General features: G+C 39.2%; 1 protein-coding gene across 6 annotated transcripts in view; it reads left to right on the top strand.

The window, feature by feature from the left end:
* Positions 1–10348, top strand: part of FHIT (fragile histidine triad diadenosine triphosphatase) — a 1104604-nt gene extending 1094256 nt beyond the window's left edge. For 5 of the 6 annotated variants that reach the window (XM_017894216.1, XM_017894213.1, XM_017894215.1 and 2 more), the window contains 2 exons: positions 7359–7465; positions 10084–10348. In XM_017894216.1, the coding sequence (XP_017749705.1) occupies positions 7359–7460 (102 nt within the window). In that variant the 3' untranslated portion in view covers positions 7461–7465; positions 10084–10348. The remainder of the gene's footprint in view (positions 1–7358; positions 7466–10083) is intronic. The other variant, XM_017894214.1, reaches the window with a different exon arrangement.
* Positions 10349–21968: the final 11620 nt, after the last annotated feature.

The following is a 21968-nucleotide window of genomic DNA, read 5'->3' as shown; positions in this document are numbered from 1 at the left end:
AAGGAAGCTCTGTGTCTGGCAGGAAACATGTACTGAAAGGATAGGGGCAGGGAGGTGCTAGAAGCATGAAAGCATCCAGAATCATGAAATATGACTCAATCAGAATGGTCCAGGAAGGCTTCTCAGGAACTTTGGGAAGTGAATGATGGAAGATAGGTAGAATGGATACTGGGCAAAAATGGAGTTTTGGCACACTGGTTCAGAGCAATCTTGGCAGGGAAGCCAGGATCTCTGTGTGCTTTACAGACAAGCACCAGGGAGAAAGCTGCTAGATGAGAAGGTCCACCTATAGTGAGAGGCCAAGTCCTCTCGCTTAGTGGCCATGACACTAACTAGCCTATAGGGCAAATGAGCCCCCTCTCCTCATCCATGCTGTCCCCACTCCCAATCTTTCTTTTCTGATTGCTGCCATCACTTTCTCCCTTTAATTCATTATCCTTCCAGGACATTCTTTATGAGCAATTATTCTAGTCCTTTTACTTCCTTGCCTCTGATCCTTTCATATCTTCTCATCACACCAAAAATAAAATCCAAACTTCTCAGCTGTGCCCACAGGGTACAAATGATCTGCCATCCCCCCAAGTCCTCTGTCTCACTCTTCCAGCCTGTTACCCAACCACCACACTTCCTTGAAGGTCTGCACTTGCTGTTCTTTCTGCTTGAAATATTCCTTCCTGCCCCTTTACTTAAATACTCATTATTCACATCTCTTAAATGCTACCTCTTCAGTGAAGCCTTCCTTTAGAAGCCTGCCCTATCCAAAATTCTACCATCCCCTATACCATCTTTTGACAGAGCTCTTATAACATAAAATTATTTTGACTCCTATGCATCCATAAAAAATGAAGCTTTCTAGAACTCAGCCCAGTAGAAACTGCCACCCACAAGTGTTAAAGGCCAATGCATCACCCTCACATCTTGAGTCACCCTTTCCCACCTCAGTTGTACTTCCTTCCCCAAGGGCCATTTCTCAAGCTGTTAATGCCATATTTTCATGCCGTCTCATTTCATATATTTCTAAAATTGATTCTTATTTTTAACTTAAGTTTACTTTAAAAGGAGACTTGACATGATTTGTCATAAATGAGAGATACCCCTAAAAATAAATATGATCTAAACAAAACAATCTTATTATATTCTAGCCAGTCTGGATGGCTCTTCTCTTTCTCTTGGAGGTGCCGTTGGTACCTTATCAAGGACATACTAGTACCACTGAGACTTTATTCTTGAACAGTAAGATGGACTGAAGGATCATTGAAAAGGGAATTAGTTTATCTCAGTAAGATTCAAAGCTGTTTGCAGCTTTGCATTTGTAGGACCGGAGACCATCTTTTAGACCCCTGTCATGGGTGCATATTCCATCTTTAAACAATGGAATGTTAAGGCTTCTCAGAGTGGCAAATTTCAGCTCTCTTGCTAACTCTGATACATGTTAGTAGCTGCCTAGAAGCCAGGTCAGGATTCATCAGGGAACAGTGCTGTAATTAGTTGGTGAAGCTGACCATGGGTACAAGTTGCCTTGCTAGGGAACTGGTACACATATCATGTGTTTAATGAAGCTGTTCCCATTGCCCAGAATTATCCTTTCTTCAAAATCTCATTATCATCTTTTAATCCCAGTCCAAGTCCTTGATTTTTAAAAGTCAATCTCAGACCCCAATTCCAGCAAGAATTATTTTCTCTCTCCCTGCCCCAAATACTCCAAGAACACTTTGATGGAACTTCTAGTTCAGTAGTTAGGCCAGTATTAAATTATCTATGCACGAATCTGTCTGCCCTATTGAGTGGTGAACCTGAGGAGGTAAAGATCTTGGGCTTATTTACCTTCATTATCTTTCATAAGTCCTAGAACAGAGCCTGTAATATATCACGTGTTCATCAAATCTTGGTTGAATAGAAAGTAATAACAGAGGATCAGATCTTAAAAAAAAAAAAAAAACAGTTATTTTCCTTTTGAGACTTTATATAAACTCCTGTGTAAACAGAACCATCAACCCATAAGAAATGGTTTATTTAAGCTCTCTACTTCTGTATGTTGTTTTATTAAAGTAATAATGAAATATGTTATTTTATAAAAAATCCAAATTTATATTCAGCCATTTGCTTCTGTAAGAAGAGCATTAAATTAGTTTTCCCCCTTTTGAAGACAATTTGGCATTTTACTCCAGGTTAGTTCCAAATTCGGAAAAACATTTAAATTATTGTGAACCATTCCTCCTACTGCATTCCATTACGGAGCTCTAAAAATGTCAATAGCAAAGGCAGTTTGAGCAGTACAGCAGGGAATTAATCATTACCCCATATACCTTGTGATAACTCAGTGCACAGGAGGGAGCACAATGTCAAAATCGACACATATCAGTTCTTCAATCAGAAATCCTGTTAACACTACCTTCCCCAAAATCCATTTCTAGCAGATAAAGTGGGAAGACTGAAGAGAGATTTTTTTTAAAAAATCTCTTTTCAAAGCTGTGCAGAAATAGAATTTGCTTGGAGAGGCCATCACAGACTTCAATCTGTTGAATGTGAATGAAGACTTTGGTTCAAGTTTTTGCAAACTTTGTCACTTTGGCATGCACTTTCCTCTAAAGAACAAAGCTTCTGTGAAAACCGTTTTAACTATTATTGTTGCATCAGAAGAAAACCAGTATGTAACACATCAGTGTGGGTGTTGAGCATTTTCAGAGCAAGCAGAGTCACATTTAACTTACGTGACTTACGTGCAGAAAGGAGAGATGGAGAACTATAGTGCACTGAATCCCAGACACAGTCCGTTGGAAGTGCGGTTATTTTATGTACTACTAAGAAAGAAAAACACTGCCAATTAAATTATGACATACTGTTGGTTATAGGACATGTTTTGATTTCAAAGTTGTTAAAATATGAAAAAAATGTTTTAGAACTGGTGAACGAAGGAATTAAAATAGTGCGGGTTGATTTACACTGCATTCCATGCAATAATAATAAGCCCTAGAGTGCAAAAATAATGGCCTTGAATATTATCTTCCTGCTTATGGTCTCCTCTGTTTTTTCCAGGATTCACAGCCAGGCAACTTTGGGAACAACCTAGTTACCAAATGCAAGCCAAGTTCTTCCTGTGATACTTTTTTAAGGGGTCTGCTAGGTTGAGTTGCCAAATAAAATACAAGAAGCCCAGTTAAATTTGTATTTCAGGTAAACAACAAATAATTGTTCAGTACAAGGATATCTCAATACTGTATGAGACATCCTGATCCTAAAACAAGTCACTGAGTGCCCTGTATTTTTATGTGCTATATCTGGAAATCTGGCAACCATACTCCTGGGGTATTGACTGCCTTTGACCTCCACCCTATTCTTTTACCATAGGTCGTTAGCTTTTACTGTGAGAAGCCTCAATTAATACCTTATTCCATACAACAACTCTGAGGATTCGGGATTAGTGAGGGTCATTTTAGAGCTGAAGCAGCTATATTTCCTCCCCAGATTTGGGTGTCTCATTATAATAAGTTGGTTGGGATCTGAATTCTCATCATAACTCTTAATCCTTCTACAAAGCAGTTAGGTCCAAAAGATACAGATCATTGGGGAACCATGGAGATGCAAAATACTTTTATTCCTAGAAACAACCTCTGTGGAGTTTTTAGTGCTTGCTGTCATTAGGTCAGTGTTATTTAGCCTAAAAATAATGCTAATGACTGACAGCAGTAGCAGCAGCAGCAGGGACTATTAAATACGACTTAACCATGTGTCAGGTATGGCACTGTTCACTCTTCTTTTCCCTACTCCCATTTTACAAAGGGGAAAACTGAGGCACAAAGAGGTTAAAGGAACTTGTTCTTCTCATTGTTCAAGCTCAGACCTAACTCCCGCCTTCTTGGAGAGCCATTTTTGGATGATCCATGGATAACCTCTTTCCCTCCATCACTCTTTATCATAACGTTTCTTTGTGAAACCAAGGTGATACTTAAAAGCCTTTGCAATGGGGCTAGCTCTATCCAGCACCCTTCCCATTTTGTAATCCCAGCTCACTAAGAATCAGCCTTTTGGTGTCCACACTCCCTACCTGGGTGCCCCAGGAGAACAATAAAGGAGTCTGTCTGGTTCAGCGTTCCAGTGCTAGGTCTGTCCCTCTGGAAGGCTTATCGGAAGTGAAACTCGTCTGTTAAAGTTTCTTTAACTTTTATTTAACAAATAATGCCTTTTGGATAAACTACTATTTCAGATCATTAGGGCTTTCTCTCTGTTAGCCAGGCAAGAATTTGTAGCCACCAGTTTCTTTGGTTGCTTTAGGGAAACGGAACTTTACTCCAAACTGTAGCATTTTTAATCTTCAAGTCACCTGGGTGGATCTTCTAGGACACAAGTCTTGCCTACCACGGCCTTTCCCAGGCTCCCTATTTCTGCGGAGATTAAAAACATTCAAAGGCTCCTGAAGTGCATCTGCATCTTAGTTCTGCATCTTAGTGTTGCTAAGACAAGCCTTGTAGGCCAGACATCCCATGGACAGAGCATAAATAGAAGAAAAGCAGTTCTAGGGCAAGGTTTGCAAAGGACAGCAGTGGTACTGTTGATAGTCTCAGAAGCAATGTGCTTAAAGGCGAACGTATTCTTTCTATATGTGTGTGGGCTCTAGCTCTATCTATACACTTCTCCCAAAAGCAGTGATTCTCAACAATAAGTGCACCTTAGAATTAACTGGAAAGTTTTGTTTTAAATCCCCAAAGCCAAGCTGCCCCAGACCAACTAAATCAGAATACCTGGGGTGGGTTACATTTTTTTAAAGCTTCCTAGATGATTACAATGGGCAACCAGGGTTGAGCGCCGCTGTTCTAAAAAGAACCACATGCTTCCATCTGGGGCTTTTAGGAGGGAAATCTCATAACTTTTAAAAGCTATGTACAACAGTTTTTGCAAAGATGATGAGTTTTTGTTTTATTTCCTGTTTCCCAAAAAACAACTTCCAAGGGTTGGCACAATGTTGCCATCTGTAAAGCATATGACAATAACAGACGGTCGCCTAATAACCAGGAAGGCATTAACATTCACAGGCTCTAAATTATTTGGATTCATCTGGTATGATCTGTGTTGATGAGGCCACTTAATGCTTGATTTCCGTGTCTTCCAATGGCAGTAGCAGAAGTGGGAAGGCCGTATTTCCTGGGCTTCGCGTGTTTCTTTGTCATCCTATTGAATTGTTATAAGATGGATTTATAACAGACCTCAAGGTAGTATCAAAATGAAAATTAGTTCTTGAGTAGAAGAATAGCAATCCCGTTTGACTTGCCTGTAGCAACTGCGGCCTGTTTGCCTCTGCAAGAAAGGAAATGACTTCTTAATGTGGTTTTCTTCCACTAAGGAGAATTAAATCTACATGGCAAAATGTAAAACCAGCGTGCTGGCAGCCAAATTCTGAAGGGAAGATCCATGACCCTCATAAACGTATCTGTGGCCTGGTTATATGCTAATGAACCTCATTTAGGCTCAAACTTACCAGGAGTGGAAATATAGCTCAGCTGGAGTGCAAGGCTATGGTTCCCTCACTGTTTTGCCTTCTGTATCAACGTTGAGCTGCAATAAATGGGGAAATTTCTCCATCTGCTGCAAGCTGCCAGGGTAGAGGCCTCTAGGTTAAATTTAGAGTTTGGGGCCTGAGATAGCAAAAGTCATTATATTAGTTGATAGACTTTTTGCTGAGTTGGCAAAATTGTTTTCAAAGGATCAACTTTTAAAAAGTCGACATTTTAATATCTGTTAAGTTGACCTTTTACAAAAGGGAATGGAACAGTATCTGTGGAATGGTCTTTAGGGACACTTTAGATCCTTCAGGATAAATAAAAAGGCAAAAGTTGTTGGGGATAATACTGTCAACTACCACTACCTAGCTGGGTGATCTTTGGACCAGGGTATGAACTTCCTTAGAACTCAGTTTCCTCCACAGTAACATGGGGTTAAGTAGCATCAGTTTTATGAGTTCTTGTAAGGATTTAACGAAATAATGTATATCAAAGAAATAATGTGCGCCTTTCACATCATAAATGCTAGCTATCATTGGTGCTATTAAATTGTCTCAATCCCAAATGACTTTTAACACATAACACAAAATACTACACTTTGCATTCCCACGAAGAATGAACGGATAACCTGCAGCATTTTACAATGTATAGAGCCACACACAGGAACAAGAAATTTAGTTAATGAAATTGAATCATAATAGGAGGTTAAGGGAGAAAATTGAGCTTTTCTAAGGAAGAGCATTCTGAGAACATCCTCTGTGATAGAATTGCAGTTGTATTTACTCTATATGTAAATCTGAGACAGACATACACACAATTTTTTAAAATAAATATACCTGTAATCTGAGGAGGAATTTAAAATGATTCAAGTGTTAATTTTGAGACCAATTGTTAATTTTTTGTAAGTTGTTTTCTCATGTAATCTTTTTTTGCTGTTTCCCTACTTGAAGCCTCTTTTAATGGAAATACTTACTACTTACTCAGTTCTCATGGCCCTTATGTTATTATCATAAATTTGGTTCACTGAACAAAACTGCTCAGAGCTCATGTAAGAGAGTCTGAACCAAAGAGAGTAAGAGGTAAACCACAGCCCACCTTGAAGGAGGGATTATGGGTTGGTGGCAAACTCAATGCCTTCAAACTCCAGGAAGTAAAATAAATGAATGGTGCCTATTAAACATAAGAAAATTAGAAGAGTGTGGGGGAGATTATGGGAATGGCAAATGCACCCCATTCCCCCACTTCATCCCAATCTGTGACCACCTGTATTAGTCCATTCTTACAGTGCTATAAGGAACTACCTGAGGCTGGGTAATTTATAAGGAACAGCAGTTTAATTGGCTGATGGTTTCTCAGGCTGTACAGAAAGCATGGCTGGGGAGACCTCAGGAAATTTTCAATCATGGTGGAAGGGCATGGCTGGAGCAGGAGGAAGACAGAGTGAAGGGAGGTGCTATATACTTTTAAACAATAAGATCCCCCAATAACTCACTGTCATGAGAACAGCACCAATGGGAAATTCTGCCTTGATGGTCCAATCACTTGCTACCAGGCCCTGCCTCCAACACTGGGGAGTCTAATTTGACATGAGATGTGGGCAAGGACACAGACCTATATCATATCATCACCCCTCTCAACCTCAGTAGATGATTACAAGAAGGCAAATGATCCGATTGTTTAAATGTGGATTCTTGTGTAAAGCCTCTCCATTTGCAAGTTTTGGCAATTGAAACAATTAAAAGATGATACACCTACCAGCCTCTAATTTGCAAATTGTGTTCAGTCTCCCCCAGTCCCCCGAAATTTCTTCAAGGAGATCCCAAGGGCCCATGAAAGAGCCTCTTCCATTTTTTTTCTCCAAAGCTCCAGAAACATGACAAGGAAGAGGAGGACTCCCCAGTCTCTTGGAGATCAGAGGAGGAAATGGCAGAAGAAGCTGCAGCTCTGCGGGTCTACTTTCAGTGACACAGGTAAAGACCGCATTTTATCATCACCCAGACCCTCCCATGGGCCTCAGGAAAGAGGCTGCACTCTCAGAATGGGGATGCACAAAAACACCTTCACCAGCATCCTTGGGTGGTGGCTGCAAGCTGCAGGCCTTTGAGTACTGTATTCCCAGCCTCCCAGTCTCTTCCACCTGCCTCTTCACGCCCTTCTTCCAAGCCAGTGCCCCCACCCCACCACCACCTTTCTCCAGTCTTTCTTGTGGTGGTGCTCCTCCAGAATCCAGTGTTCACAAAGCAGACCTTCTGTCATGCACAACTTTTTGTTTAAAAGGTCAACCCTACCTTAAGGTGTGACAATGGCCCTCAGGCTCAAGTCTGTCTGCAAGGCCCTGTAAACCAGCTTTCTCTGCCTCCCTACCACGCCCCCAGGCAAACTCCTCTGTTTTCACTGAGAGGACTCTTCTCTTCAGTTGCTATTTGGTAAATTGCCCTTCACGTTTCTCTTTATGTACAGCTGCTAGGAAGCTCAGGCCACAGGGAAAAGTCAAGGCTTGATAGAATTAATCTTTGCCTTAATGATGGCTAACTGTTGAGAGATCATAGGTTTAAGACTCTGGTAGAAAGATAGATAGCTATAGCCAATTTCCTTGTCAGAATGCTTCTACTCCAAATTTTTATGCAGTGTCTAAGGAACTCATGCCTAGATCTATCTGGCAATCTATATTATCCCTCCTAGTCTCAGTTCTCATAGTAGACTGCTGGAATGACTGAGGGTGATGTGTTTGGTCTGTAAACAAAAAGCATGAAAGATGGCCAGGAACAGTGGCTAATGCCTATAATCCCAACTACTTGGGAAGCTGAGGCAGGAGAACCGCTTGAACCTGGGAGGCAGAGGTTGCAGTGAGCTGAGATCATGCCACTGCATTCCAGCCTGGGTGACAGAGGGAGAATCCATCTCAAAAAAAAAAAAGAGAGAGAGAGAGAGAGAGAGAGAGATAAATGTATCCATCTCTCTGAAATTTGTTTATAAACATAGGGTTACCATGCAATACTGGCATGTATCTAGACTAAAAAAATTACTTGTTTATCTCAAATTCAAATTTAACTGGCATCTTGTATTTTTTCTGGCAAACCTGTTAATAAACTCCCATGGACCCCAGTTACAGATCCTCTCCTATAAATAGTTTCTTTTTCCTTTTTAGAATTAGATAACTCCAAATTAGAAATAGGCAATTCTTCATCTGGCCTGTGAATAAATATGTTCATGTTATAAGTTGCAGAAGTAGATCAGATATAAATAAAAAACAAAATTAGTGAGCAAATGCTGGTAGCAATTGATTGGAAAAAAATTGTATCAACCACTTAGTGATCATGATTTTTAGCTAGAAAACACATTCATCGTATTCTGATTTCACTTTGAAATATAAGTCTTACTGGATAGCTTTAAATATATGTGCACTTGGCCTTTCTCTCCCCAGCCCTCTTTTTAGAGTATTCTAAATACTTAAAGACCCAGACTACCTTTTCCCCTACTGTTGTTCAAACATGGTGTTGTACTCAGATCCTTGCATTCTAGAAAGCTTATTTCATTCTCCCATGTCATAAGTTTGTCAGCTCTGCACTCAATTGCCTGGGGGGATATGGCAAGTGCTATAGCAGAGGCTGTCTTTCATATTTTATTTTTAACCTTTTCCACTGTTCAGCATCTCTCTCTCATTTTTTAAGGATCAAGCTACTTTACCTAAGAACATAGGCCTATGAGCATGACTACAAACCTCTTTCTATTCCTCTTATGAAGGCCAGTATGTCATTTTAGAGTGCCCTGTTCAAATTTAAATGGGGTAACAATACCTCAGACTTGACTGCCTAGGTTGAAGTTTTTCTCCTGGGTTTCCTATGTAGTGGGTATTTTCAGGTAGAGGCTAGAAAGCTTTAGGTTTTTTCCCAAGGCTTGCTGAATTGTAGGATTTTGTCTTAGAATGCATTTTCTAGACACTTTAAGAAGATTCAAACTTATTACCCAAGTTTCCTGTAGGCTTTGCTTTGTCAGTTTTTGCTTCTGTCTTGCCTTGAGGCCTGACATCTCCTGTCTTCTAGGTAAATTGACTTCCCTTGTACATCTTACCAGAAAGATATTTACCCTAACTTGTTACACAAACTATTGCCACTGTGCCTTTGGATTTTTAAGTTAACTAACATTTGTAGTTCTCTTTAAAGGTTTTTGTGTACAGACAAACAAATCACCCTCAGTCTTCCCAGCAGTCAGATGTGGTAACTAAGACTAGGATGGATAATATAGGTTGCGAGGTGGCAAACCACTTAGGGTCCTAAGATTTTGCCAAGAGTATCATCATTACCTGGAGTATAATGGGACTAAACATACTTCCCTTTAAGGACAAAGGAAACATTCTGTTGAAACTGTCCTCCCAGGGTTAACAAGAATTACATGCTGGGTTCTGGACAGAAATATAGTTGTAATTAAGCATTAATCAGGCCGCACTTTGGCCTACTTCTTCGTAACCAAAGTCACAGAGCACCAGATGCCAACAGTTTGCCTCCTCATTGTTCCTACAGAGAAGATTTCTGATGTTAGAATCATAAGGCTTTTGTTGTTTGTTAAAATTGCTTAACATGTTTTTCAGATCCTGAATTCCAGCAAAAGAGCTAATACCAACCAGTTTGAAGATCCCCCTCCCCACGAGGAACTGAATCAGCATGAAAATGCAGTTTCTTCATCTCACCATCCTGTGACTTCATCCTGTATTCTTTAATCAATGATCCCCTACCTCGGTCACTCCAACCCCCTTAAAATACCTAAGACCTAAACCGCTCAGACAGGCAGATTTGAGGTTTCCCCCTGTCTCCTTATTCGGCAGCCTTATGATTAAACTTCCTTCTCTGCTGCAACCCTGTGTCTCGGTGTATTGACTTGCCATGCATTAGGCAACAAACCTATTATAGTAATTTTTTAAAGGAAATTCAATCATTGGATTGGTCCACCTGCTTATTTCTCCCGTTTTCAGAAAAAGGTGTGTCTACATATTGAATTCGTATACATTTAAGTGGTTCATGAAACTCCTGAAATTCGTGAAATGTGTTAATAGGGCAATTATGAAATATTTGGACATAGCTAGACTTTAAAACTTGTTTGTTAATCTGAAGTTCAGACAGACTTGACCTTCCCCAGCATTTGTGATTATTCCCTCAGCAGCAAGTTAGTCTTAGGCAGAGCAAGTTTAAAGACATTCATGGTGCTCACTCTGCAAAACCACACGGTTCTTAACAAACATGCACAGAGGCAGACATGATAGGGCTCAGCCCTGGAATTGATAACAGTAGCCAACACTTGCTAAGAATTTATAAGATGTAGACTCTGTTATTATCCTGTCTTACAAGTGATGAGAAAGCTAAGTCTTAGGGATGTTAAGTATTAGTTCAAGGCCAATCAATGGTAAGTGGCAAAGCTCAGATTTGAACCCAGGCAGTCCCGCCCTAAAGGCCATTCTCTTTTAGTCTGTGTACTGCCCTCCTTGCTAAAAGAGCTCACCTCTCTAGCCACTTCCTTCTCCCTGTCCCATCTCTCCTTGTACCCTCCCTCCAAATAGTCTTTTTAGCCTCTTCACCTTATCTACTGGCCTATTTCTGCCTTGAGGACCTCCCACCTCCTCACCTGCTGGACTTCCTTACCTGCCTTGTTAATACAACCCTGTCCAGCACCTGCCTCCCTGGTCACACTACAGCCGGGTAGCAGAAACCAAAATGGGCCTGTATTCCCCAACCAACTTTGTTCTACTTGCAAGTTTTTCAGCTCATGCTGGTTCCTGCCTAGGATGCCCTCCCTCTTTCTTTTCCTTACCATCTGACCACATGCCTAAATAAACATGACCTTGGGCGAATACAGTGTTTCCCAAATTGCATTCATTCCCATTTTGTCATGATTTTTCTTATCTTTGTGGACCACTTACAGCATTATTTACTTGATGCACTTTTTAAATTTTAGTACATTTATCTTAAACTTTGTATTTCAGCCTCAATGAAAAGCAAGTACTACTTGTAATTAGAAGCATAAAATAAACATAAGAGAAAAACGATGCTGATGATTTCCAGCTCTGCATAGTTGCTTGCCTTAGCTACTAGGAGTGAGATTCAGTCTCTGTTAAAAAGTGAAGCTAGCCACCATTAGAAGGGCATTTAATTCTAGCACTAAACTGAAACTCTCCATTTGGCATATTCAGAAGGATTAAAGACAATAACCTATTCAGAGATTCAATGTAGATCACTTAAGATTATCTTAAACAGGAATATGACTCCCAACTTTGGAGAAACATCAGTGGAGGCCAGATCTGAAACCCAGAGCAAGCTGGCTTTAGACCTGCTTCAACCCTAAATCAGTACTCCTTCCCCCCCCAACCTCGTACCTGTTCCCCCCCCCCCCGCCCCAGGCATATCAAGAAGGCAAGGTACATGGGGGAAAACCAAAGAGTCAGCTTCCCTAGGACTGATGAGTCAAATTTCAGTGCTTGCCCCTGACATTTTGCTTGCCAGTAGTCTATCTTAAAACCAACAGGTTGCAAAGAAGAATGTAAACACCTATATCCAGAGATGCCCTATATAAGAATAAGGAGTATAAGACCAAAAAGCTGTTTTTGATTTAAAGTTTGGAGTGGACATACCTAGTTAAATGATTTGGCTGTTTCCCCACCCAAATCTCATCTTGAATTGTAGCTCCCATAATCTTCTCATGTCATGGGAGGGACCAAGTGGGAGGTAATTGAATCAAGGGAGAGGGTCTTCCCCATGCTGTTCTCATGATTGATAGTGAATATGTCTCACGACAGCTGATGGTTTTATAAAGGACAGTTTCCCTGCCTATGCTGTCTTGCCTGCTGCCATGTAAGATGTGCCTTTGCTCCTCCTTTGCCTTCCTCCATGATTGTGAGTCCATTAAACCTCTTTCCTTTATAAATTACCCAGTCTTGGGTATGTTGTTACTAGCAGTATGACAACAAACTAATACACCTAGCAACTCCTTTTTAAGTATTATGTTCTATATCTTCTTTATATATAAAGAATTAATCCTCAGCATAGCAAGAGTAACATTAGGACAACAAAGGTAAACATTCTGAAACTATGTACTGTCTCCTCAGCCTCTTGAAGCCATCAAGACACCAACATCGGATTAATTGTGTAGAACTCTCTTTATCTTCCCACATAACCTTCCAGGAGATTTTGGTGTTTTAGCTGCTCTCTGTATCCTTTGCCTAACAGAAAATGACTTTGAATTGCAGTTTCTTGAGCAATAGTGAGAAAGGGTTATTGCCTTCACCATGCACAAGGAGCTCAACAGCTCAAGGGTTGCTGAATGAAGCTGCAGTGGTCTCACTCACCACGTGACAGATCCTTGATGAGGCTGGCAATCCTCTGGTTCCAGGAATTCAGCGTTTGCTCTCTGCATAGGTGAATTTATGCATTGGCTCCCTACACACTGCACTGAGTTCCGGGATAAAGGATTTGCAATGGCTCTTTTAGTCTATGTTCTAAATCACATTAGATGACAAGAGACCTGCATTTCTTATCTAACATTGCCTCCTTCCTGGAGGATGGTAATTCTTTACGCACCTATTGATACTTGGATTTGCTGTCTCTGTACAGCCAAGCAGTTTTTATACTTAATTGTAAAGCAATGGCATGTGTCCTAGTGACTAGTAGGGGAAGATTTTGCCATCTCCCCATCCTCCCCTCTCCCATTCCACATTAGAATTGAGGGGGATATGTTGTTGGTAAAATATGCAAGCATCACTCCTAATTCTGATGGAAAGTCAGAGCAGGGAAGGTTTCCACACCCTGTTGTGTCAGCAGAGCTCACTTGTAATTCATCAAGCTCTCCTCTGTGCATGTCGTTATTTTATAGATAATTGGTTGCCTCTCATTTACTCATAATGGGGCCGTGCAATTTCAAAGCAACTGAGTCAGCCCAAAACAGCATTATTAGTAGTTATAGATGTACTGTCAAGGCAAAATTTCAACACTGGCGTTTTTGAAAAATCACCATAATTTCAGCCACTGGATCACCCTTATATCATAATTGTGGACAGTCAAGGTGATTGAGAAAGGACGGGTTTGCCTATTTAGCACATGTTCTGGTCTGTAAATTGTACCTTTTGAAATCTACCCCAAATCTCAACCACCTCAGGGATGTTCCACTGTCAGCACAGAAGCCTCTAATGAGAAAGACCCAGGAAGCTGACCATAGTACTCTCATATTTTCTTGGGGGAAAGGTGGATTTTAAATTCAGCTTCATCACCAATTTAATCTTAAACCCACTAGATAACTCCCATGTGAGGAACTCAATACCAATTTAAATGTTTCAGCCATCTCCAAGTTTCACAACAATTATGAAACTCTTTCAGCTGTTCCCAAATTGTTATGAAAATAGATTTTCTTTAGGATACAGGTACAAGAGAAGATACTTCTTTTAAGGCTAAAGATACTTCAGTGTGTTCAAAAAGCTCTTTGCCTGACAAAGGACCCATTGTTTTAAAATAAGCCAGAAGGGAGATTTCAATTGGTTTTTCCTTACTTCTCCAGTTCAGTTTCTATTGGATCTGGCTGCCTCTCCCCTCATTCTATTTAGATTACATTTCTAGAATCTGGCTTGAGTGACAGGAAATTAAATACTCTATTACCTGGATTAGATAACTATAAACCAACTCCCTGTGCCTAAATTGGGAATAATAAACCACAGAATCATGGAAACTTGATAAACCATCATATCAAATGTCTCATTAAATGATGTATGTTACAACAACTTAAAAGAGTGACCATCCAAGTACACTTTAAAAACTTCCCTTTAGAAACATTCTATGAGACAGTTTACCCCATGGATCCAAAATGGATTTTTGGCTTAGTTTAATTATTTTAAAAATGTTTTAACAAGACCCAGCTTTCTCTAACATGTATCCAGTTGTTCAAAAGATTTCCTACAGGCCATTGATGGCTCAAGAATCTGCAGAACTCTTCCTTTGAGATTTATTTCTACTGGTAATTGAAAAATGACTAGTGTCTTGAAGTAATTTTAACGCATGTGAATCTTGAAACTACATGATCCATTAGCACGGAGTTCTTTTCAGAAAAGTATAATCTAAATAGCCAAAGATAATTTTTTAAGAGTTTCAGACTTTACTTACGTCTTGCAAAATGGTAATACAATCAAATGGTAATACAATAAAACAAACCCTGTCGCTGTCACCCTCATCATTTTCATCCTCATCTCCAGAAATGGATAACTGCATATTAATCTGCATACTCTTATATAGCAAAAACTTTCTAAATCTTTCTTCTCCTAAGACATTTCTTTTCTTTTTCTACTTCCTTCTCTCCACTCTATATAGTGTGCTTCTTTCAGTGTTGCCCTTTTTTCTGTCTCTACCTGAAAGGAGAGTGAGAAAGAAGACTCTTCTAGACAGTGTGGTAGGTTAATATGAAGAAAGGCTATGAAAATTCACATTCATAACCTTTGATCCCACTGCTTCATAATAGCTAATATTTATGCAATTCATTTGACCCTGTGCCTAAAATGTCCCTCAGCCACTTCTTGCGTAATAAATCCTCCCTTATTTTGACATGCTGGGGCATCAATCAAGTTATTATGTACATACTTAACCTGGATCATCAATACAGGGCACACTAGCAGAGTCAGCTCTAGATTATGCTCTTTCTGGCTTTAATACTTCTCTGAGTATCTAAGAAGCAGTTCAGTGTATTCTACCACCTCAAATTCATCATGAGTGGTGGGCAATTGAGACTGTGAGTGTCTTATGGATTAAACTCAAGTCTTCCCAACCATGAGGAAAAGAGAGGATAGAGCTAAGTAGGGAACATCTTGTTAATTAAAATGTCACCACTTGTCCCAGTGGTGTAAGTGGGGTAAGATTAGACCCCAACCCAAATACATGTAATATGCCACTTCTTCCTCCAGATACCTGTTTTTCCTTCTTTTCTCCTACATGGGTAATTGAGGCAGAACATGCTTTTTGGAGAGGCCGGGAAACATACAAAGACGGGGAAGAGAGTGCTAATGAAGCCATCTTGGGAATAAACTTTTCCTGTCTTATACCCAACTCTTTCAGGGGACAAATGTCTGCCACCTCCTCTTTTAACTCCCCAGCCCTCACTGCACTGGCCAGGCTATTTTAGTTTAATATAATCATTTTACAGTCCTATCATGGGGTTACCCCCTCTACTAAAGCTTCATGTAAATAACACAGAATCAAAAGAAAAAGTCAAGTGGCAGGTAATGTGTCCTTCAGAGCAAATGTTTGTCTTGTGTTTTACCCAGAACTTTTTAAAATGTGCTTTGAAAACAGAAGACTGATAAAATGAACATTACAGTTTGGTGAAAATTATGTCCCAGCGCCTCTCTCTCTCCCAACAAGAAACCTGTTTTTCAATCCCCTGTCCTAAGCACCAGGCATATCCACCACCGAGTGAAAGTATAAAAAGACACTCTGCAGTCACCTAAGAATGGCATCTGAATTGTCTTGTCAGTTTGGTTTCTACTCTCAGTGGAAATATCTCTAAATAATTTAAAGTGGAACCCCATCAATATTTGCCACCACACTTACTCTCTGAACCTGGACATGTTACTCTTTTGTGCCTCACCTTCCTTATCTCTGAATTACAATGATGGGGAAAGCATTTTACTTACATCCCAGGGTTATTATAAGGAAAACACAAAATAATGGAATGGGAAACCAGCATGCCAATAGTACAAATTCATTATTTTTTTCTATGATTTCTAGTATATTTTGAAGATGATAAATTATAGGGATATTCAGGTCATGAGAAACTAGTTTAAGCAGTAACTAAAGAATTAAATCTGTAGAGCAGGATGTTTTCAGACCACTAAAAAAAAAAAAAAAAAAAAAAAAAAAAAAAAAGTTTGTCTTTGTTTGGGTGAGGGAGAAAGAACAAGATGGAGGAAGGTGAACAAGAAGGCACACTCCATGTTGCTTCCGGGTTCTTCCTCACCAACTTTCCCACACGCGGGAAAATGCAGCCCACGCCCTGAAAGATGCAGATCAACCGAGCATGTGCCAGGTGACGTCAATCCGAAGAGATCGAAACTTACCTGGCCACACCTATGGAGACGCCCCATCACGCCCTTATCCCGCCCACTGCCCTCCCCCCTCCAGTACCAATGCATAAAAGTCCGCCGCCGGCAGGAGCCGGTGTGACTTCTTCAGCCCCTCTTACTTGTGGACTGGAGAACCTCACCCGAGAGCACCGGCGCAACTTCCCTGGCCCCATACCTGAGGACCGGAGAACCTCGCCGAAGAGTGTGTGCATATTTGCAATAAAAGACTGCCACTTACTTATGTACTTTGGCCTTGTTTAATTATTTAGCTCTCCTAAATTAAATTAAATTAAACAAAACAGTCTTCTGCTTTTATTACGAAATAGTTTGACTCAATCCTCCCACTGTGTTCAACTAGAAAGACTACACAGAATTTTTTTTTAAATATGTTAGAAGTAGTGGGAAGGTAGCAAAAGATTACAGGACCAAGAGCCAAGGGAAGATAGAAATCCACAGAAGTGAGCCCCGTGTTTGAGGTTGCTTTTCCATTGAGGTCATTTGTGAGTCTCAGAGAGGCAGTGGAGATAAAGCAAGAAAGTCAGTTTTCCAATGGTAGAGTCCTTTCTAAACCTCCACCCCTGGGTGGAAATTGAAACATCTGGGAGAGTTATACCCTTGGAATAAGACTGAGCCCTTACACCAACTACAGCCCAACTTCAAATCATCTGGGCAGCCAAGAAACTCACAACTGGAAATTGAATTAAGGTGCTCTCAAATTTCTAGTCCATTAAACTCCTGGCAGAAGCCAGAAAATCCTCTCTAGAAGAAAGTGATACCAACCAAGACCTGAAATTATTTCTCACATTTGTTTCCAAACAGAATGCCCAGTATATTTGTGAATGTTTGTACCCCCCAATGCCACACTGCCCTTCCCACACACATAAACACAGAAGGCATGTGATGAGACAAGTTGTTGTGGACTGAATGTCATGTCCTTTCACAACTCATTTATTAAAGCCCTAACCCCCATGTGATGGTATTAGGAAGTAGGCTTTCAGGAGGTAAGTAGATTTAGATAAGGTCGCAAGGGTGGGGCCCCCATCGTGGGGTAGGTGCAATGGTAAGAATAGACATCAGATTTCTATCTTTATGCATATTCAAAGAAGGGGCTAAGTGAGTACACAGCAAGATGGTGGCCATCCACAAGCCAAGAGGAGAGGTCTCAGAATGAACCAACCTTGCTGGTACCTTGATGTTGGAGTTCCCAGCTTCCAGGACTATGAGAAATAAGTTTCTATTGTTTAAGCTACCCAGTCTGTGATATTTTGTCATAGCAACTCAAGCTGCTTAAGACAGAAATTGATACAAGCAAGATCAGAATCACAGGTTACCTGGAAATTGGAATTATCAGACATAGATGTTAAAATATCTACATTTATTTATGGAGAGAAAAGATAAGATTGCTTTTTAAGTTTAGCAGAGAGCTAGAATTTATTACAAAAAAAGACACAGATCATGAGAAAATAACCAAATAAAAATTCTAGAACTCAAACGAATGAATTTGGCAGCACATTATTCACAGCCAAAAAGAGAATTAGTGAACCCAAAGATGAGCCATATGAAAATGCCAGACTGAACCATGTAGAGGTAGAGTGGAGGAAAAAGTAGAAAAGACAACAAAAGACATAAAATACAAGGGGAAAGTCAAATAGATATTTATTCATATTTCCATGGGGAGAGAAAACAGAGTTTCAGTGGAAGCTAGATTTAAAGAGATGACGGCTGACAATTTTTCAGAACTAGGAAAAGCTACCAATCCAAAAATCCAAAACACAGCAAAATCAAAGCATGAGTGAAGAATCCATGCTTAGGCACATTACAATAAAATTGCAGAAAAGCAAAAACAAAGAGAAATGTAGACTTAAGGAAAAAAATCACTGGCTTTTCAAAGAAGACATAATTAGACCAAAAGCAACAACTACAAAAAAATGAAAATCAGAAGACCATGGTATATGACTAAGAGCCAAAAGAACTACTGAGTTAGATTTCCATAACCAGTTAATATGAATGAATGAATGAATGAATGAATGAATGAATGACTTCATGAATGAAGGTAAGATACAGCATTTTCTGATGAAAGCTGAGAATTTGTCACCAATAGACTTATACTAAAAGAATTCTAAGGGCCAGATGTGATGACTGACGCCTGTAATCCGAGCACTTTGGGAGGACAAGGTGGGTGGATTGCTTGAGCTCAGGAGTTCAAGACCAGCCTGGGCAACATGGCAAAATCCTGTCTCTATAAAAAATACAAAAATTAGCCAACTGTGGTGGTATGCACCTGTAGTCCCAGCGACTTGTGGGGCTGAGGCGGGAGGATGGCTTGAGCCTGGGAGTTTGAGGCTACAGTGAGCCAAGATTGCACCACTGCACTAAACAAGAAGAAATCAAGTGGAAGTTGGAAACTATTTTGAACTGATTGAAGAAAACTCAAACTTGGGGATACAACTAAAGGTGTGTTGAGAGGGTAATTTACTTTTAATTATGACTTGCATGCACTTGTTCAAGAAAAGTCTAAAGTTACTGTGCTACCCCATTCTCTATGATGTGCTTATTTCACATTGCATGCCTGTGTCAAAACATCTTATGCATCCCGTAAATATATTCACCTACTATGTACCCACAAAAATTAAGAATTAACATTTAAAAAACAAAAAAAAGTTAATGTGCTAAACATCTTTCTGGAGACATTAAAAAGAGAACTACAAAATTAAGAGGAAGGAAATAACAATAAATCTTAATGTAATAAAATAGAAAACATAAATGCAATTGAAAGGATCAATGAAGCCAAATGTAGGGTCTTTGAAAAGAGGGAAGGCACAAAACCCATGTTGAAAAGAAAAGGCAAACTTCTGTATAGATACTATAGTCATTAAAAAGGAATGTTAGAGCAATACATTTGAAAATTTGAATTAAATAGACAAGCTTCTCAAAAATACAACTAGCGCAAACTGACAAAAGGTGTAAAAGAAAATATGAATCAAATTTGATTCTGATTAAAGAAAACTGAGTCTGAAATAAAATCCTTCCCACATAGAAATTTTCAGGCCCAGATAGCTTTACTGGTGAATTCTACCGCATACTTGAGAAATAAATAAGAACCTTATTCAAATTCTGCCAAAGAAAAGGGGCGGTGGGGTGGGGGGAAGAAACTCTTGAATTGTCCAGTTTGTTGTATGATTTACGTTGCAAATGAAACTCGCAAGAACATTACAAAATGGAAATCTATAGACTAATTGCACTTGGAAACACAAATGTCAAAATTCTAAGAGATATCAGACAGATGATAGACACATTGTGCATGCACTCACACATACGATTTGGGAAAAGGATAAGACATCATGACTAATACAACTTTTGTTTCACATTAGACTTTCAAATGATGTCTTTCCCTGGGTTAATGAAGGAGAAAATGATAGGATCATCTTAGTAGGTGCAAATAAAATTACTGATCAAATTACACATCTAACTTAATAAATTCAAAAGGTCTAGGAAAGCTACAAGTAGAAGGGACTTTATACTTAGGAATGAAATGAACACTATGCATCTGAGATTGTAAATGAGATAAAAATATTCACTATTAACACTTCTATTTCACAATGTGCTTGAAGTCCTAGCTAGTGTAGAAAGGTGAGAATAATAAACAAAAGGTGTAGAAGGATTAGAAAGAGAGGAATAAAACTGTCATTGTTTGTAGACAATATGATATATGCAGAAAACCCAAAAGAATCTATAGAGAAACAAGTAGAATTCATCAGTAAATTCAGCAAGGCCTCTGAATCCAAGGGTTTGTGTGTGTGTGTGTGTTTTAAATTTCTCTGTATCAGCTACAATAGTTAGAAAATGAAAAGTTTTAAAGTTTGCTTTTAACATCAAAAATCAGATACCTAGGAATAATTACAGATATGAAAGCTTATAGACAAAAAAAATAAAATGTTAACAGTCATTAAAGAGAAATTAAATAAATGGAGAAGTAAATGACTGAATTTTATTAATATAAAGATAGAATTTTCCTCAAGTTGACTATAAACCCACAGCAACTCAGATCCAAATTCCCATAGGTTTTCATAAAAATCGACAAGTTGATTCTAAAATGCGTATGGAAATGTAGCCAGAGACTTAGAAAAAACAAGATTAGAGGGATTGGAGGGGCTCACTCTACAGGATATCAAGACTTATTACAAGGCTATAAGAGTTTAAGAGAGCGTGGTATTGGTACAAAGATAACTAGACTGATAGAACAAAACAGAGGACATAGAAGCAAATCCAGGCATATATGAACACTTGATTTATGATAAAAAAAAAAAATGACACTACAGAGCCATGAGAAAAGGAAGATCTTTTCAATAGACAGTTCTTGGAAAATTGGATACCCATGTAGAAAACTAATGAAAAGAAACCCTACCTCACACCACATGCAAAAGATAGTTCCAGGCAGATTGTAACTCAAAGCATGAAGTGTAAAATATTGAAGGCTTTGAAGATATTATAAGAGGATATCTTCATAATCTTGCTATAGGGAAAGACTTTTGAAACAGGACACAAAAGGCACTACTGAAAAAAAAAGATTGATACATTAGACTACATTCAAGTTAAGAACTTCTGTTTGTCAAAATACACCACTGAGACAGAGAGGAGACAAGCTGCAGTAGAGGGGAAGGTACTTGCCACCTATATAATCAACAAAGGACTAGTGTCCAGAGGACAATATAAAATGAAAAAGGAAGAAAAGAAAAACACATTACTATTTAATAAGAAAAAGTCAGCAGCCCGATAGAAAATACACAATGACTTGAACAGACACTTCACAAAAAAATGGATATTGAAATGGCCAATAACCTTCAGTCATCGGGAAATATAAGCTTAAAATGCAGTAAAATACCACCGCACACCCACGAGAATAGTCACAATGTAAAAGGACTGACAATATCAAGTGTTTGCAAGAATGTGGAACAATAGAAACACACAAAAGAACACATACTGTGTGATTTCATTTACATAAAGTTGAAAAACAGGCAAAATTCAATTATAGTGCTTAGAGATACATTCATTTAGAAGGTAAAATTATAAGGAAAGCAAGGAAGCACTCACCGTGAAAGTCAGGCCAGTGGTTACCTTTGCGGGGGAAGAAAGAAGGGAACCGTGATTTGGAAAGGAAATGTGGAGTGAGTGGGGTGGGAAAGTGGAAGAGTTGGCGATGTTCTGTTCCTCACCGTGGGTGTTGGCAAGACGTGTTAGCTTTATATTTATTCTGTAAGCCATATACATATTTCCTGCATGTTTCTGTATGTGTGTTATATTTCAGCATCAAAAGAACAAGCAAATCAGATAAATGAAAATTTTAGTTAAGCAAAAAAAAAAAAAAAAAAAAAAAAAAACAGGGGGGGGAG

This window comes from Rhinopithecus bieti, unplaced genomic scaffold (assembly GCF_001698545.2).
Source record: "Rhinopithecus bieti isolate Rb0 unplaced genomic scaffold, ASM169854v2 scaffold_21649, whole genome shotgun sequence".
NCBI classification, from domain to species: domain Eukaryota; kingdom Metazoa; phylum Chordata; class Mammalia; order Primates; family Cercopithecidae; genus Rhinopithecus; species Rhinopithecus bieti.
The sequence above is the reverse complement of the archived record's forward strand: the minus strand, read 5'-3'. Positions and strand labels throughout refer to the sequence as shown.